This window comes from Ursus arctos, unplaced genomic scaffold, assembly GCF_023065955.2.
Source record: "Ursus arctos isolate Adak ecotype North America unplaced genomic scaffold, UrsArc2.0 scaffold_15, whole genome shotgun sequence".
NCBI classification, from domain to species: domain Eukaryota; kingdom Metazoa; phylum Chordata; class Mammalia; order Carnivora; family Ursidae; genus Ursus; species Ursus arctos.
The window spans coordinates 28,534,399-28,553,982 of record NW_026622819.1 but is presented as its reverse complement, the minus strand read 5'-3'; the positions used below and the strand labels follow the sequence as shown (position 1 = coordinate 28,553,982).

General features: G+C 37.5%; 1 protein-coding gene and 1 non-coding gene across 3 annotated transcripts in view; one reads left to right on the top strand and one right to left on the bottom strand.

Moving 5' to 3' along the window:
- Positions 1-19,584, bottom strand: part of WDR70 (WD repeat domain 70) — a 299,029-nt gene that overhangs the window by 261,898 nt on the left and 17,547 nt on the right. For both annotated transcript variants that reach the window (XM_026506841.4, XM_048224312.2), the window contains exon 5: positions 13,117-13,312. In XM_026506841.4, coding sequence (XP_026362626.3) covers positions 13,117-13,312 — 196 coding nt within the window. The remainder of the gene's footprint in view (positions 1-13,116; positions 13,313-19,584) is intronic.
- On the top strand, positions 637-778 carry LOC113260982 (small nucleolar RNA SNORA67). The gene has a single exon (XR_003318202.1). It is a non-coding gene; the product is annotated as a small nucleolar RNA SNORA67 (small nucleolar RNA).

The following is a 19,584-nucleotide window of genomic DNA, read 5'->3' as shown; positions in this document are numbered from 1 at the left end:
AAGTTTTAAGTGATCTGTTACACAACAATGTGGATACAGGTCACACTACTATACTATACACTTAAAAGTGGTTAAGATGGTAAATTTGGGGGCGCCTGGGTGGCTCAGTCGTTAAGCGTCTGCCTTCGGCTCAGGGCGTGATCCCGGCGTTATGGGATCGAGCCCTGCATCAGGCTCCTCCGCTGGGAGTCTGCTTCTTCCTCTCCCACTCCCCCTGCTTGTGTTTCCTCTCTCTCTGGCTGTCTCTCTCTGTCAAATAAATAAATAAAATCTTTTAAAAAAAAAAAAGATGGTAAATTTTGTTACATGTGTTTTACCACAATAAAAAAAAATTGAGATTTAATAAATAACTCATGCCTAAGGTTAAAAAAAATAAAATTTAAAAACTAAAAATAATGAATTAAAACGGGCGCCTGGGTGGCTGCGTCAAGCTGCTGCCTTCAGCTCAGGTCATGATCCGGATCAAGCACCACGTCAGGCTCCCTGCTTAGCTTCCTGCTTCTCCCTCTCCCTTTGCCTGATGCTTTCCCTACTTGTGCTCTCTCTCTCTCTGTCAAATAAATAAATAAAATATTTTTAAAAATAATGAATTAAAAAATAAAATGTACTTTCTCTGTTAAGGAAGCCTTCTATAAAATCCAAGGTGATTCCCTCTCCAAAGGGCCTGCTCCCGCCCCTCTTCAGGAAGTAGCAACTTGGAATAAAATCTGGCATGCCTTTGGTTGTTGGAGGAGAGGGGATGTTTGCTTTCTTTGTGTTCCTTTGGCTGCCTACACATATACTTCAATCTCTTCTGGATAGACCGCGTCCTTTTCTCATTCACACGCTGAAGCTGTCCTCTCTCATGACCTAGGCCAGAGCACTGATGTGCAGCAGGTTTTTTTAGTTATCATCTATGACCTTCCCACCAATAGGGAAACGATATCCATAGAATCAGTCATGGTGCCAATTTGGCCGTAAGGGTGTGGCTATTAACATGGTGACAGAAGAAGACAGAAGACTCTTCAAGATATCAAGACCTTCTACAACACCTCCAGTGAGGAGATGCGCCTCAGTGTTGCTGACCTCATCTGAGTAGCTGTCCTCCTACCTAGCCCTACTCTGGGTTCAGACCGTGGAGGAGCTGAAGAGGAGCAGGATGGGGGACAGAAGGGAGCCAAAAGATGGACATCTTGTCATTTTTTTCTTCTTTGAATAAATGTCACTTTTTGAGGCAAAAAATAATAAAAAAACATATTTTTAAGTATTTTTAAAATGTTAAAATGTTTTAAAAAGGAATCTTTCTATAAAGTTTTTTTTTTAAGTCTATTTCTATACCTCCATTTCCCTTATGAGTATTTCAATAATTCTCTGTATAAATGAACCTGGAAGGGGCGCCTGGGTGGCTCAGTCGTTAAGCGTCTGCCTTCGGCTCAGGGCATGATCCCAGGGTCCTGGGATCGAGCCCCGCATCGGCTCCCTGCTCTGCTGGGAGCCTGCTTCTTCCTCTCCCACTCCCCCTGCTTATGTTCCCTCTCCCTCTGGCTGGCTCTCTCTCTGTCAAATAAATAAATAAAATCTTTTAAAAAATTAAAATAAATAAAAATAAATGAACCTGGCAAATACATAGTTGAACTTGACTATATCTTAGGGCTAACCTTAGGGCTAGTTTTAGGGATTCTTTAACAAAATGAGCCAAAAAGACAGCAACTCATTTCTTAAGAAAAACCAGTACAATAACTAAACAGCAGGACGTTACACATACAAAAAATTAAAAAAAAGAAAAGAAAATTAAGAAAGAAAAGGAAGAAATTCATGCATGCTAATACAGTAATCAAATTCTAAGAGTTTAAAGATTACATTAGTACCCATAAATTTTACATCTTTTGTTCCTTTGGAGATAAGTAGCTATAATACTTTTACAACGAACAAAATAAAATCAAGTAGAGTCTATATCACACAATAGTAAAGGACTATTCACAATGGCTAAAATTTTTTTCTAAAAAGTAAATAACTGCTCGCCATTACTATAACTGAAAGCACCAAACACTGAATATAAATTTATGCTCACTACAGAATTGCTAAGTGGCTCCCCCCGCTCTCCATATCATCCATCCTTTCTAATGGAAGCACTGAATTTTAGCTACAATCCTAGCTTCCTAAAGTAATATTATATTTCTCATGTAAAAGATTAAGTTCAAAATCAGTAGCCTTCTTCATCCCTTCTGCATTCTTGCTGACGAAAATGCAAAAATCATGGTTACAGTTTGAGCATACATCTTGAAGCCCACATTATTGAGGATGGCAGAACAAAAGGACAAAAGCAAGCTACTCTGTGGTACCCTGGACCTGCAAACTAGTTCTGGTCCATTTAACTGTTGACTGCATTTATGTGAGATAGAAAGAAAAAACTTCTATCTTGTTTAAACCACTGTTATTTTCCATTTTGTCAGCATCAGCCAAATTACAGAATACAGTAGTCCTCCCTTACACATAGTTTCCTTTTCCAGTTTCATTACCCACTGTCAACCATGGTCAGAAGGCCAAGTGTAGCCTAACATACTGTAGCACCAAAGCCTATGTCGTTCACCGCACTTCACCTCATCACATAGGCATTTTATCATCTCACATCATCACAAGGTATTTCGATAGAGACCATATTAACCTCTTATTGCACTATATTGTTATGATTGTTCTATTTTATCATTAGTTGTTGTTCATGTCTTACTGTGCCTAATTTATAAACTAAACTTTATCACAGGCATAGATATATAGGAAAAAACACACACGGGGTTTGGTACAATCTCTGGTTTCAGGAATCCACTGGGGGTTTTGGAATGCATCCCCCACAGATAAGGGAGGACCACTGTAATGTACTAACTGATATCTAGGTTGGCCCCTTAAAATGGGCTCACAGCCCAACTCCACAGCTTCCAAGTAAGGGAGGTAGCATAGTAATGTTAAAAGCATAGATGGCCTGGGTTTAAATAGCAACTCTACCACTTAACAGCCAGATAAGCGAGCAAATAAGCAAACTGGGCAAATAATTTAATCTCTGTGGGGGAAAAATGAGAAATATTTACTGATTTTTAATGGTTCTTATCTACTCAAATTCTTTTTTGTACTGAAAAGCTTTATACTGTTATTTATATTCAGACATACCTTTCACTAAGCTTACTCCTAATTCACCATTGTGGTTGTTCCTGCTGTGAAACAGGTATCTTTTTTTCATTAACCCTTTCAACTGCACACACAAAAAAATAAAATAAAATAAACTGAGTACTATAAATTAATCTATTGTAAATGTTTTGATTAGTTCTTTTTTTATTTTAGGTAGAGTCACACTAAATACAATGATCTTACTTCTTCCTTTCTAATATGCAATTTTGATTATTTCAATTTGACTTAATTGGCAAAAATAATAACAATAGAAATAATAGAAATAATAAAAGAATAATAATGCAACAGTTACCATCTTTTATTCTAGATTTTAAAGGGAATCCTCTAATGCTTAATGATTTATAACACTGGCTGCTGGTAGGAAGCATGAATGAATTATTTAATAAGGTAAAAAAGTTTCCACTTAGTTTCATTTTTAGATGTTTTTATTAGAAATTAACGTTTTTTATTCACTTTTTGCTATATATATTAAAATAGATGACCATAATGACAAATAACAGGCACCATTCTAAGGGTTCCAAATACATTCATTCACTCATTGAATCATCTACACAATCCAGTTGAGTATTTTATTAGCCCCATTTTACAGAGGAGGAAAGACACAAGGGAGGTTAAGTAATGTGCCCAAAGTCACACAGCTTGAAAGTGAAAGCTCCATGTGGCTCCAAAATTCACTCTCTTAAACACTACTCTATATTGTTTCCCTGTATCTATATGTTACTTCTTTTTCTTGCCTGGATTACTACAATACTCCAGCTAACAGTGGAAGCTGGGAGACAATCTAAGTGGCTACTGCTGTTGGAGTGATACTGGATTCACTAAGGTAGTAGTAATGGAGATGGACAGAAAAGAGCGATCTGGCTGAAGATAGAGCTAATGAGACTTGTAACGAATTGGATGTGGGGCAGGAGGGAAAGAGAGTAACCAATGATGCTGACTAGGTTTTGTGGCCTACCCATTAGCAAATATTTAGAACTCTGCTTCCTATGTTTTATGTTAATTTTATTTATGTTCCTTACTTTTCTATTTCCCTTCATTCTTCCTAATTTATGCTTTCCCATAGTATTTCACTTCATTAAATCCTTTTTGGAACAAGATAAGATAGGAACTTTTTCACAGTACTTAAGATTTATTTTATATTCATGTTCAGTATTATTCTGTTTGGAGTTTTTTCTCTATCTGTTCTAATTTTTTTTAGTTTTTTATTTAACTTCAATTTAGTTAACACAGAGTGTATTATTAGTTTCAGGGGTAGAATTTAGTGATTCATCACTTGCATTAACATCAAGTGCCCTCCTTAATGCCCATCACCCTATCTATTCTAATTTTTAAATTAAGATCTTAATTGGCTTACAATGAAGGAACGTTAACTGAATGTAACCCTATTATTTGTTTTCAATCACAGGCACAACTTATGATCAACATGGAAACTAGAAAAGAAAAGTGTGAGGCAGAAAAAAAAAAACCCAAAAAAGTCCTCATTCCCACAATCCAGAAACAACCAATGTAAATACTTTTTTCCATGCATATGCATCATTTAAATTTTTGAAATCAAACTGTCTAGACAGTTTTACATCATTCCCTAGTGCTATTGAAAGGTCTTATTAAACACATTCAATGCCTGCATAGTATTTTATGACTACACAACAATTTACTTGTCTTTCCTCCTGTTACATGTATTCACATTATTTCTAATTATTCTAATACTTCACACATGTCTGTTATTTTCAAACATTTTTAGACATGGAAACTTTCTGACAAGAGAAAGCTCTGAGCATGCCCAACATAGCACAAACCTAACTTTTTTTTGACAAATTATAAAATTTATTTATATTTTGCCTTCAAAAGCCAGAATAAATTTCACTTTCTGGAAAGTCAGCTTATTAGAAATACATGAAGTGCACTTAAGACAAGAAGTCAGTTTCCTGGTACCACCAGTGACATGGACATGCTCTCATCAGTTCCCTCAAATAAAAACAGATAGGAGATCCAGTGCCCCAAGCCACCACTCCCATGGAACACTTTCTAAAATCATTATTATAAATAGTACTGTGATAAACATTTTCGGGCATAAAGCTTTTTCCAAATTTTCTCAGGTTAGAATCCCAGAAGAAATATTACTGAGATTAAAGGAAATAAGATTTTTAAGGCTCTCAATACTTAGATATATAGTTTCAATAATAAAAACAACTGTCAGAGCTACTGGCTCAACTCCTAGACTATTTCCTCATTCATAGTCCTTCACAGACCATGATGGTCATGATTTAATAGGTATAATTCAAGATAAGCAGAAAAAGATCTAAAAATGGCTATGATACAAAAGGTTAGGAGCTTACCATCTCTTTCACGTCTTTCTCAAAAACAACTAACAGTAACACCTCTAAAGACAATCAACCACCACGTATTATGGAAGAAATATTTTTTGCAAAATAATAATCAAAATGAATGTTACTTCTAAGTTATTTGGGAGAAAGAATATTCTTATAAGTCTTGTGTGAAAGCAAAGTGGCTTCGCTATCACAGAGAAACAAGGCAGCAACACCATATAATTCTTTTTGAGAAATGTTATTTTGTAAGCAATATCCCAAGTCCTTAAATATCCATGATACATGATACAGACCAAAACGTACAAAAGTACCCTAATATAGTTAACCTATTTAAGTAAGCAGCCACAGCAGACAGGGAAGTGGTAGTGCAACAGGTGAACTGGGAAGAGGCTTACTGTGGAGCCTTTTGTTACAACACAGACTACAGGTATTGGGGCAGGATCCACCCCAGGCCTACTGAATCCATCTTCAGATTACAAAGCCTAAGCATATGTATTTTTTAATTGTACCAAAGATGATTCTTACATTCTAAGAACCACTGGGTTAAAAAAAAAAGTTATTTTAAAAATATTTTTCCATTAATTTCAATAATACTTACTGAAATATTCAGCCAGTCAAGTATGTGAGCTTGGCTGCTTTCCTCCTAAATAGAATGTCTTTCTAAAAAGCCATAGTGCTTTGCAAGTTTCTGAGCAACAAAATAATCAAATTGTATTCAGGAATCCTCAAATGGAGTCCTACCTGCTGTGGTGGTTTATTTTCCCTCATTTAGGGAATGAGTACTATTATTTGCAATATGACTCGTGTTACAAACAGTTTAATCTTAAAGCAGTGAGGAAAAGGGATTGAACAGAGGATCCTAAAGGCAAAGAGACAAGCTAAGTGGCTTCAGCAAAAGTTTAAGTGGGAGAAAATAAAAGCCTGAGTTTGATCTTAGAAGTTGAATTTAGAATACTGTTGGAGCTTAAATGTGGACATGTTTCATGAGTCATTAGAAAGCTGGATCTGAAGTGCAAAGGAGATGGGGCAATGCTTCCAGCTGCTCTCAGTGAATAGGAGTCATGAGGACAAGAAGATGTAGGAACTCCAACCAGGCCAAACATGAAATGACAAGGCAAGCAAGGACGGATCCTCAGGGAATACTTATGGGTGGGGAAAGGTGAGGAAATATGAAATAGTAAGAGACTCTAGCAGAAATGTAAGCACCATCGGAGCAGGGATTTGTTGGCTTTATTCATTGCCATGTCCCCAACACCTGGAAAGTACCTGACTCATAAAAAGTGCTAAATAAATAGCTATTGAATAAACAAAGAGAGAGGCAGCAAACCAATAGTATAAATAAATGGCAGAGAGTTTCAAGAAAGAAGAAATCAACATTGTCCAATATTGCAGAAGTACAGAATGAGAACAGAGAAAAGGCCTTTGGATTTGGATATTTTGATTTTGTCAGTGAGGATCTCTGGGAGGACAGTTTCAGTGAAATCATAAGGGCAAAATCTGACAAAGATTTCAGGAGAAAATGTGGTGACAAAGCAGAGGTGGCAATACAGATACTGCTTTTGAAACAGTGGCGAGAAAGAGGAAACTGGACAGTAGCTTGAAGGGAAAACTGAATTAAAGGAAGATTTTAGTATATTTGCAAGCTTAAAGCCAAGAGCTAGTAAAAAGGAAAAGGCTGAAAACACAAAAGGAAACAAAAGGCACAAAAGATTCGCAGTGATGAAATGAAGCATGGGAGAAAAAAGGAGAGGAAATCAAGGAGAGGAGGGACAATTCTGATATATCCCAAATTGTAAAAATATAGCTAGCATTCTGATTTATAAAACAATCTCCTATAATTTTGCTTAGCATTACCCCAAACTGATTGCCCGAAAGAACTAAATTCAGTTTCTGAATCAACAAAGAATTACTAGGCCTAAGTCTAACCAACCATAAAAACAAGATTCCTTCAAAGGCCAGAAGCATTTGAACTCAGTGTTGACACAAAGGCCAAACACTGCTATGCAAATAAACTATAATAAATCATACCAATTTGTCTGTCTAGATCCCACAACATTCATGTTCAAGATGGTAATGGCAGATTTCCCTTGCCTATGATCCCTGACTCCAGAAGGCTGCCAATATCCCACATATCAAATACAAGTATAGAAAAGTTTTTACTCAGAACCTAAAAAAACAGCCTAAGGTTGCCACCCCTCTACTACTATAAAGCCACAGTCTAAAAACTGAAGGACTCCATTCAAGGCCAATGTAATTTATCCAGTCTAAGAAGGCCACTGCAAAGCCACATTCACAACATTTCCAAATTTCCAAACTGTCGGCTTCACCCACCATCTCTGCCCTAGCCCTGGAAATGCTGGTTGTGATACACATCCAAAAGAGGGACAAGGAGAATTGGAACAGACATAAGAAATCCCCCACTCCTGTTTTGTCTCCCTTCCAAAGTTTTAGTTAGTCCATTAACAATGCTCATAAACTCTGAATTATCAATTAATGCACACTTTAAAATTAAGGCTGTTATGGGAACACTCAACAACCTTGCATTGCATATTATTTTATCAGCATTTTCTTTTACTATGTAAACAAAAAAGGGCACACCCATAAAAAGACTTAACAATTTTCTTTCAAAAGACTCAATGCATATAATCTTATTTAAAAAACAAAAACAAAAACAGATAACAGGGGCGCCTGAGTGGCTACGTCAGTTAAGCATCTGACTCTTGATTTCTGCTCAGGTCATGATCTCAGGGATCGAGCCTCAGACTCCCCGCTCAGCCAGAGACTGCTTCTCCCTCTCCCTCTGCCCTCCCCCCCACCCCATGCTTGCCTTCTCTCTCTCAAACACTCTCTCCCTTTCTCTCGAATAAATAAAATCTTGAAAACAAAAACAGAAAACAAACAAAAATACACCCAAAAAACTGTTATTCAGTCTCCTGAAATGCTTCAATTACAGCCATGAAAGGCTAAAGCTTACAAACGAGCTTCCGAGTCCCATACCCAAGCATATTTTTACTTGTCTACATAGCTGCACTTTGGGTTTACTCACACTTAGTTCCATGTCAAAGGTCTGATCTTCTTTATCAACTTTCTATTCTAGGCAAGTTGATTTTTGCATCATCTGAAATCTAATCTTGTAAATTGTGCCTTTGTTCCTGCCATTTACCCTTCATAGACAGGATGTGGCCTACCCCCACCATGCTCATCAAAATGTAACCCTCTACGTGGCTCATCTGAATTCCACGCCCTCCAGAAAGCTGCTCTTCCGTGTACTGATGTTGGATTTGATCTCATCAGTCTCATCTTTCCACTTATCCCTAATAAGAAAACTCAGCCATGCACTAATCACATGACATTTCACCACCATAACATGTACTTGCATACATCTGAGCCTTTACTATAGCAATTTTCCGCCTGCTCACAAAACCCTTCTTTTTTTCCATTCTCTGTTCCCCAGCCTCTTGTCAGCCTTGCAAACCTGTATTAATCAGTTCAGGCTACCTTAAAAAAATACCACAAATTAGATGGCTAATCATCAGAAATTTATTTTCTCACAGTTCTGGAGGCTAGAATATAAGATCAAGGTAATTTGGTCTGTGTTGAGAGCTTTCTTCCTGGAATGTAGATGCCCACCTTCTTGCTTTGTTATATGCAGACCTGGCTCTTGTAAACACACTAAACCAGTAAGATCAGGGTCCACCCTTATGACCTAATTTAACCTTAATTACTTCCAAAGAGTCTCATGTCCAGATGCAGCCAAACTGGGGGTTAGGGCTTCCAACATAAGAATTTTGAGGGCACACAACATTCACTCACAATATTCTCACATTTCATGATCAACCTACATTATTATCTACTTCGTGAACTACCCAAAATAATTAAGTACATCTCATGTCCATAGCATGTTGTGACCTAGATGTGAGCTGCTTCTTACTTCTGATTTATCCATATGTGCTTGAAAAGAAAATATTAGATAAGGGTTCTACATATGTTCAGTAGGAAAAAACATATGCATTTGTATTGTTCACTACTACTATACTCTTACTGTTGTCGTAACAATTTCTGAATCTCCCCTTATGATTGTAGATTTGTCTCTTCCTCATAAATTCTGTCAATTTTTGTTTTAAATATATTGTGTTAAATTCAGAGGTTAAGGAATGTCAAATTTTCCTGGAGGATAAATTGTTCCCTTTACGTTAAGTAATGACACTCATTTAGCTAATTAGACTAATTAGGACTTAAAGATTATTTTGTCTTAAGTTAATTTTATAAGATTAATCAGTTATCTTTCACTTAGTATTTTCCCGGTACTTTTTATTCCTCTTTCTTTCAACCTTTCAGGTCATTAGATTTTAGGCGTATTACTCATAAACAGAATATATCTGAATTTTTAAATCTAATCTGAGAATTTCAAGCAGCAAGTCCACTTAGATCTATTGTAAATACTGATATATCTGTATTCATGCCTACCACCTTATTTTTTTTAATCTCTATTTGCCAAGATTTTCCTCTACTTCTTTTTTCTCCTTTTCTGTCTTTTACTGGAATGACTGAGTTTTCTTCAATGGCATATTAAGAATATTGCAGTGGAAGTGGTGCACACAATAAGGGGGTGCATTTTCTGTAAAGAACGTTAAAACAGGGGTGCCCGGGTACTCAGTTGGTTAAGTGTCTGCCTTCGGCTGAGGTCATGACCCTGGAGTCCCGGGACTGAGCCCTGCATCAGGCTCCCTGCCCAGCGAGGAGTCTGCTTCTCCCTCTGCCCTTCACCCTGCTTGTGCTCTCTCTCCACTCTCTCAAATAAATAAATAAAATCAAAAAAAAAAAAAAAAGCCTTAAAACAATAATAAAATCAACCAAAGATGAGTCTGTTTTTCATTACCACCATTTGCTGGCAATTCTAAAAATGTCAGATTAGAAATTTGTTTTCACTATGATTAGTGTTGAGTTTTGATAATATACATGTAAGCTTCAAACTGGCATATTTTTATTCTTTCAATAAACATTGTATTCTTCCTGAAGTTAATTTACAGAACTCCCAGTTACACAGTCTACACCGCATACGTGCACAGACGTACTCTGATAGGTGTTTACAAATCATGTTTTGAGAGGTTCAGAATCATTCAAGCTTACTTCAAGGGTAGTTTCGTATCTCCAGTCCTTGTTGTACCACACATTTCTGCATTTAAACAGCAGATCCAAAACAAACCAAATATTAAAGAAGCAATACTTGAGTATCTCCCATTCTGTTAATCCTTGAATGTCATTCTTTGACAAAAAACAAAAGATGGAAGACTAGGCTGGCAGAAGAATTCAAAAGGGCAACCAACGTTTGAATACCTGAATTGTTTTCACCAAAAACATTCTAAAGCGCATCATTTGATGACAAGATTTACCAAAATCTAGCCATTTTCTGATTTTTACCAAATATATTACAAAATGATATTTTCCTAGAAAAGACATTTTAGTGAAAACAGGTATTAAAAGCCACTAGAATTGATATCAAAATTTAAAAAAGAAATGGTCAACACTGCAATTTCAGGAAATCTATTATGAAACAAGATTCTTTTTTTTAAGATTTTATTTATTTATTTAAGAGACAGAGAGAGTGAGCAAGAGAGAGAGCACAAGCCGAGGGAGAGGCAGAGGGAGAAACAGATTCCCCACTGAGCAGGGAGACCGATGCAGGGCTCGACCCCAGGATGCTGGGATCATCACTTGAGCTGAAGGCAGACCCTTAACTGACTGACCCACCCAGGTGCCCCATGAAACAAGATTTTTAATGAAACTACCAAATTTATCCTTATGTGCCTCTTTTTTAAATTTCAAATACATGTGCACACACACACATGTACACAGGTGTGTGTACACACATACACACACACACATACACACATCTCATGTTTCATGTGAAAAAAAATTTTCAAAATTAAAATTAAAAGGGGTGCCTGGGTGGCACAGCGGTTGGGCATCTGCCTTCGGCTCAGGGCGTGATCCCGGCGTTATGGGATCGAGCCCCACATCAGGCTCTTCCGCTATGAGCCTGCTTCTTCCTCTCCCACTCCCCCTGCTTGTGTTCCCTCTCTCGCTGGCTGTCTCTATCTCTGTCGAATAAATAAATAAAACCTTTAAAAAAAAAATTAAAATTAAAAGCTTTCTTTGGGGACGCCTGGGTGGCTCAGTCAGTTAAGCCACTGCCTTCGGCTCGGTCATAATCCCAGGGTCCTCGGATCGGATCGAGTCCCAAGTCCTGTATCAGGCTCCTTGCTCAGCAGGGAGCCTGCTTCTCCCTCTGCCTGCCACTCCCCCTGCTTTGTGCTCTCTCTCTCTCACGCACTCTCTCTCTGACAAATAAATAAAATCCTAAAAAATAATAATAATAATAAAAGCTTTCTTTGATCAGGGGCGCCTGGGTGACTCGGTTAAGCGCCAGACTCTTCGTTTCAGCTCAGGTCATGATCTCAGGGTGATGAGATCAAGCCCTATGTTGGGCTCCGCCCTCAGCATGGACCCAGCTTGAGATTCTTTCTCCCTCCCCTTCCACTCCTCCCCCTGTTAACATGCTCGCTCTCTCTCCAAAATAAATAAATAAAAATCTTTAAAAAGCTCTCCTTGATTAACTACTAATTAACATAGATTGATAAATTTGGTATACTGGTATTGAACAAGAATATGCAGAGAATGCCCATTTTGTGAAGTCACTGACAGATTTGCAAAAGCTGTTTCTTTTCTGATCATTATTTGTTTATCTTATAATATTACTGAAAATAATTTATCACAGAGGAGGATGGTATTAAAAATTGACCCACTCCGGTGTCAAATACACAAAGTATACCAATGGTTTTCTTTATGTTTTCTTTTACTATTTTGAGGTTATACAATTTATTTCTATTCTTTGGGCAATTACTCTTAAAATTATAACTTGCATACTAAACTTGCATACTATAGTATAACTTGCATACTAAACTCTTAAAATTATAACTTGCATACTAAACTATCTGAAGTTAATTAATAGCTCTAGCCTCTTCCCAAATAATACAAGGACTTCAAACAGAATGAACTGAGTCCACTGTCCTATCTTCCACGTTATTGCTCACAATAATTTTAGATTCACTTTGTTTTTAAATCCCCCTAAGTAGGTGCCCTAGGGGCACCTGGGTGGCTCAGTTGGTTAAGCAGCTGCCTTCGACTCAGGTCATGATTTCGTGGGTCCTGGGATGGAGCCCCATGTGGGGCTCCCTGCTCAGTGGGGAGTCTGCTTCTCCCTCTGCCCCTCCCCCTACTGAGGCACACAAGCTCGCTCTCACTCTCTCTCTAATAAATAAAATCTTTTTTAAAAAGCCCCCTAAATTTATTCATTACCATTATTTATACTCAATGCTTATGTAGATTTAACAAAATGTCTATTAATTAACTCCTTTTTTTTCAGACATTGCTTCCTGGTGCCCATTTATTATTTCTGGGTTATAGTTCCTTGTTCTTGAAGTACATCCTTTAGAGTTCTTTCAACAAGGGCTATCAGTAGTAAACCCAAAACTGTTGTTTATTTGCTCTCACTCATGAATAACAGTTAGCAGGGAACTGATCCCTACACTACTCCAATGAATTGTTACATTACTACTGAAATACTTACTTCCTCCTCCTCTGAATCGCCATCATCATCATCATCATCTTCTACTTCTTCGTAAAGAGGTGGAGGTAAAGGACCGAGGATATCTTCCTCCATATGATTACTTGGTTTTTGCATCATTTTAAGGGGTAATGGAGGGCCAATTAACTCATCATCGGAAGAATCAGAACTCTCTTCACTCTCACTGCTGCTTGTATCCCTGAATACAGAATACAGAAAATACAGAAACAGAAACTCTTTGCCTCTGGTGCAATAAAAAACACACTCTAGAGATATACTGATTTCCCAGGAAACCCTGCCTCTCCTTTTAACAACTGAGTTTTTATTTTAATTAATTAGTGTGTAATTTGTTAAAATTTGTAATTCAAACATTAAAGGTATAACTCAGATATTACTTTATCTTAAGAAAGTAAAAAGTTTCATTTATCTACTTATCTTAACCTAAACATAAATTAAAGTCACAACAATTATATGTTAGAGGCCCATTAGGGCATCCTCACTCATAAAGAGCCAACAGAACTGAAACGTGGAGGAAAAACTACAAAATAGTACATCCATAAGAAAGAAAACCCCCAAGATAACCAATGCTTCTGTTCACTATATCTGAATCCAATCACTGTTTACCACAGGAGCATATAAAGCCAGCCATGTAAGAAAGTTAATATTACTTCCCAAACATTTCAATATATTTTCTGAAATACAAATTATTTCTCAGTTTTAATTCAAGTTTGCTGAGTTGCTAAAATGTTGTATGTAGCATCCTTGGATTCTAAAACTATCTTGCTCTAGACAGTATTGTACTGATTCTCAACTGTTTTTCTACCCAGCACATCTGTGAACTGTTACACACTTTCATTAAGGTCTTTATCACACACCTCTAGGCATTCTGAAAGTCACCACCATCCACCATCCCTCCTACCCTATCTGAAAGGGATGAGAATTATGTTCCTAATTACATCAATTAATACATCAAATATTTTCTAAAACTCAAAGTCATTGCCCTCTACTAAAATATTTCTAGTATGTAAGTTCCATGAAAGCAGAAATTTCTTTCTGTTGTATTCATTGCTGTCTCTAGCACCTAAATAATGCCTGACATATAATAGGCACTCAATACCCACTGAAGAAAAAAAATGGAATTTTTCTTTTTATTTTCATCTAAATTCAATACTGAAGGGAATACATACTTACATACATGTTATCCATATACAAAGGTTCCTACCTTTGTTTGGACCAAGCAAACCTCCACAAAGAGAATTTCTCTTTGTTTTTGCAATGGTTTAGCTCACTGTGCTGCAGCCCCACAGGCCTTCTTTCAAACTCAATAGGTTAAGCTTGGTCCAGCATGAGGGTCTTTGCCCTTGCAGTTCCCTCTGCTGGAACTGACTGTTGAATGGCCTCCTTCTCTTCATTCAGGTCTTGGCAAATATCACCTCCTCAAAGAGGCCTTATGCACCCCCTTTCTAAACTTTCTCAAACACACCCCTATCAGTCACCATTATCTTCATTATCTTACTCTGATTATCTTTATCACATACCTCACTAAACTATCTTATTTGATTGGTTACTCAGTTGTTTATAATCTGTTATCCGTCTCCTCAGATACCCCACAACAATGAGCTCAGAGATCTCATCTGACTTGCTAATTGCTGTAGCCCCAATGCCTAAAGCAGTGCCTAACCCACAACAGATGTTCAATAAATAACAGTTGAATGACCGCATAGATTTTTACTAAAGTACTCATACTCCAAAATTTTCCCCCTTGTCATTAAGTCACAAATTCCCAACTATACTAGTTTAGAAATCACAGACTTTCTTAATGCAAACTTTTCAGAGCACAGAGAGCTCTAAACTAAACTATTAATCCTTAGCACCTATGCTTTAAATGAGTTAACTAGTTCAGAAGCAAGCACTGGAGAACTAATGATCAAGTTGATTTCATGGCTGATTATACAGTCCTAATACTGACACGAAACTGGATGGAATGTATCAGCTTCTATGCAGCTTCTAGTTCCATTTCTGTCTTTTCACTTCTAATGCACACAAGTCAAAAAAATAAACAATTTTTAACATATTTTCAACTTCTGAAAAACAAAGTCCATGAAATTATGTCCAAAAATGTCTGTGACAGAAAACAGAACACATTCCATGTTTAAGATACGCTTTAATTCAATGTGGTACCAAAATATGACCCAGAGCCTGAGAAACAACATGTATCTGAGGAGAAAACAGAGGAGTCAAAACCTCTTATTTTTCTCAGCTTACTTTTTATTTTTTTAAGATTTTATTTATTTGAGAAAGAGAGAGAGAAAGCAGAAGCAGGGGAGCAGCAGCGGGAGAGGGTCAGGCCGACTCCCTGCTGAGCAGGGAGCCTGACATGGAGCTCGATCCCAGGAACCCAGGATCATGACCTGAGCTGAAGGCAGATGCTAAACTGACTGAGCTGCCCAGGCGCCCCTCCGCTGACTTTTCAAAAGAGAGTTTAGCTAAGCATTAAATATGTAATTATACAATTTCAATACAGAAATTAATTCATAAACAAAATTCAGTGTTTCTGGTACTAATTTCTTCTTTTATTATTTATTTATTCATTTGACACAGAGAGAAAGAGAGAGAGAGAGCAGAAGCAAGAGGAGCAGCAGAGAGAGGGAGAAAGAGAAGTAGGCTCCCTGCTGAGCAGGGAGCCCAACTCGGGGCTCAATCCCAAGACCCCAGGATCATGACCTAAGCCGAAGGCAGACATCCAACTGAGCCACCCAGGTGCCCTTGGTACGAATTTCTTTAAAGGAAATGCAAATGTCTAAATGATTCCTTCCTTTAGATTTGGAGTATATCAGTATTTATCCTATATTTCATAGAATAAATGACATATTTCTTTCCAGTATTTGATGTTTAAGTGGTAACTTCCATCCATACACTATTTCTTTAAAGCCAATAAAATTGGTAGTCTTAGATGGACTTCCTCTACACCAAATTTTAACAACACTGTAGATTTCTTTTTAATTATTTGTATGCTTTGTGGGAGTGCCTGGCTGGCTCAGTTGGTGCAACATGCAACTCTTGATCTCAGGGTTGTGGGTTCAAGCCCCACACTGGGTGTAGACATTACTTAAGAAAATAAAATCTCAGGATGCCTGAGTGGCTCAGTCAGTTAAGTGTCTGCCTTCAACTCAGGTCATGATTCCAGTGTCCTGGGATCGAGTCCCACATCAGGCTCCCTGCTCAGCGGGGACCCTGCTTCTCCCTGCTGCTCCCCCTTCTGGTGCTCTCTCTCTCTGACAAATAAATAAAATCTTAAAAAAAAAAAAAAAGAAGAAGAAAAAAAGTTATTTGTATGCTTTGTGAAACAGATTCTTAATATGCTACAAAGGAAAAAAACTAACCTGAAACTTATTTAAAATACATAGGACTGAATGAAATATAGCCAAGAGAGAAGAGGAATTCCAGAACCAAATTCAAATTATAAGAAATAATTTATATAAAACAAGTATGCATTTAAAGATAGTGAAGAAGATGATCACCATGTAATGACTGCTGAGCATCCATAAAATAAAAAAGAGAACTATCCTGGAATCATACCTTACATTCCACATTGGAATCACCAAGATAAGCCAAAAGCCACACCAAAAAAAAAAAAAAAGTTGGACTCCTACCTCACACCATATGCAAAATTAACTCAAAATGAATCAATGACCAAAATATAAGAGCTAAAACCATAAAACTCTTGGTGCACCTGGGTGGCTCAATCAGTTAAGCATCTGCCTTTGATTCAGGTCTTGATCCCAGGCTGCTGGAATCGAGCCCCACATCGGGCTCTCTATTTTGTGGGTCATCTGCTTCTCCCTCTCCCTGCCATTCTGCCTGCTTGTGCTCTCTCTCGCTCTCTCTGTCAAATAAATAAAATATTTTAAAAAAATTAAATAAAACTATAAAGCTCTTGAAAGGAAACAATGGGAAATCCTCACAATCTATACTTCAGCAATGAATTCTTACATATGGTACCAAAAGCATAAGCAACAAAAAGAAAAAATATGTAAGTTGGACTTCATCAAAATTAAAAACTTTAATGCATCAAAGTACATTATTAAGAAAGTGAAAAGACAGGGGTGCTGGCTGGCTCAGTTGGTAGAGAATGTTTCTCTTAATCTTGGGGGTTGTAAGTTCAAGCCCCACATGTGGCATAGAGTTTACTTTAAAAAAATATTTAAGGAAGTGAAAAGACAGGACGTCTGGATGGCTCAGTCGGTTATGCCATCTGCCTTCGGCTCAGGTCATGATCTCAGGGTCCTGGGATCAAGTCCCCACATCGGGCTCCTTGCTCATCAGGGAGACTGCTTCTCCCTCTGCCTGCCGCTCCCCCTGCTTGTGTGCTCTCTCTCTTTCTCTCTGACAAATAAAAAAATCTTAAATAAAAAAGTGAAAAGACAATCTACAGAAGAGGAGAAAATATCTGTAAATCATATACAGAATAAGTTTAATAACCAGAATATATAAAGAACTCCTATAATTTAACAACAGAAAGACAAACAATCCAACTTAACAATGATTACCAGACTTCGTTATTTCTCCAAAGAATATATGTAAATGGCCAATAAACACAACAAAAGATGCTCAACATCATTAGATATTAGGGAAATGAAAATAAAAACTACAATGAGATACTACTTCATACCTACTGGGATGACTACAACAAAAACATAACAAAATGGAAAATAACTAAAGGCAAGAATGTGAAAAAACTGGAATCCTCATACATTGCTAAGAATGTAAAAGGGTGCGATCGCTGTGTAACAGTTTGACAATTCCTCAAAAAGAAAGTTAAACATAAAATTACCATATGACCCATAAATTCCACTCCTAAGTATATACTCAAAAGAATTAAAAACAAAGACTCAAAAACATATGCTTGTACGCTAATGTTCATTGCATTCACAGTATTCAAAAGGTGAAAACAATCCAAACGTTCATCAACAAATGAATGGATAAACAAATTGTGGTATACATACACTGGAACACTATTCAGCCACTTAAAGGAATGAAGATCTGATAAAACACAAACCTTGAAAACATCTTACAAAGTGAAAGAAGCCAGGGGTGCCTGGGTGGCTCAGTCGGTTAAGTGACTGCCTTTGGCTCAGCTAATGATCCCAGGGTCCTGGGATCAAGCCCTGCGTCTGGCTCCCTGCTCCGCAGGGAGCCTACTTCTCCCTCTCCCTCTGGCCCACTTGTGCTCTCACTCACTCTCAAATAAATAAAATCTTTAACAAAGTGAAAGAAGCCAGACACAAAAGTTACGATTTAGAAATATGAAGGTAAATAAAAGATGAAAAACAAAAACTTTTAAATAGTTTTCTCTGGGAAGCAAGAACTATGAACAGGGAAAAACGAAGCTTTATAATGTTTGATTTTGTAATGTGTATAAATTACTTCAATAAAAATATAAAAGATCAGTGGTTGCTAGGAGTCAGGAGAAGGCAGGAGTGAATAGGCAGAGCACATAGGATATTTAGGACGCTGAAACTACTCTGAATGATACTATAATGATGGCTACAAGTCATTACATATTTGTCCAAACCCACAGACTTAACATCAAAGAGTGAACCGTCACGTAAACTACGGATACTGAGTGATGATGACATGTCAGCACAGGCTCATCAATTGTAACAAATGTACCACTCTGGTGGAGGACACTGAAAATAAAGGAGGCTATGAATGCAGGAGGGCAGGAGGTATATGGAAAAAACCTCTGTTCCTTCTGCTCAATTTTGCTATGAGCCTAAAACTGATCTAAAAAATGAAGTCTATTAAATAAAATTTTTCAAAAATCAAAAATAAAGGGGCTGGGAAAATTGATTGCCCATATGAAGAAAAAAATAAAACTGGATGACAACTTCACCATTATCCACAAAAAGCAATTCTACATTAATTAAAGACCTAAATATGATACACAAAACTTGAAAACTTTAGGAAAAAAACATAGGAAGCTGGGGCACCTGGGTGACTCAGTCAGTTAAGCATCTGCCACGGGCTAGGGTCAAGACCTGGGATTTGGGCTCCCTGCTCAGCAGGGAGTCGGCTTCTCCCTCTACCCCTCCCCCTACTCATGTGGGTACATGCTCTCTCTCAAATGAATAAATAAAATCATTTTTTAAAGATTTTGTATTTATTCATTTGAGAGGGAGAGAGTACCCACAAGTGAGAGCATGAGCAGGGGGGAAAGGCAGAGGGAGAGGGAGAAGCAGACTCCCCACTGATCAGAGTGCCCCATGAGGGGCTGGATCTCAGGATCCCAAGATTTTGACCCAAGGCGAAGGCAGACACTTACCAACTGAGCCACCTAGGTGCCCCAATAATAAAATCTTAGAAAAAAAACAGAAGTTATTTTATGATCTCAGAGTAAGGACTCATTTCTTAAAACACAAAAACACTACAGAGGTGCCTGGGTGGCTCAGTCTGTTGGGCACTGGACTC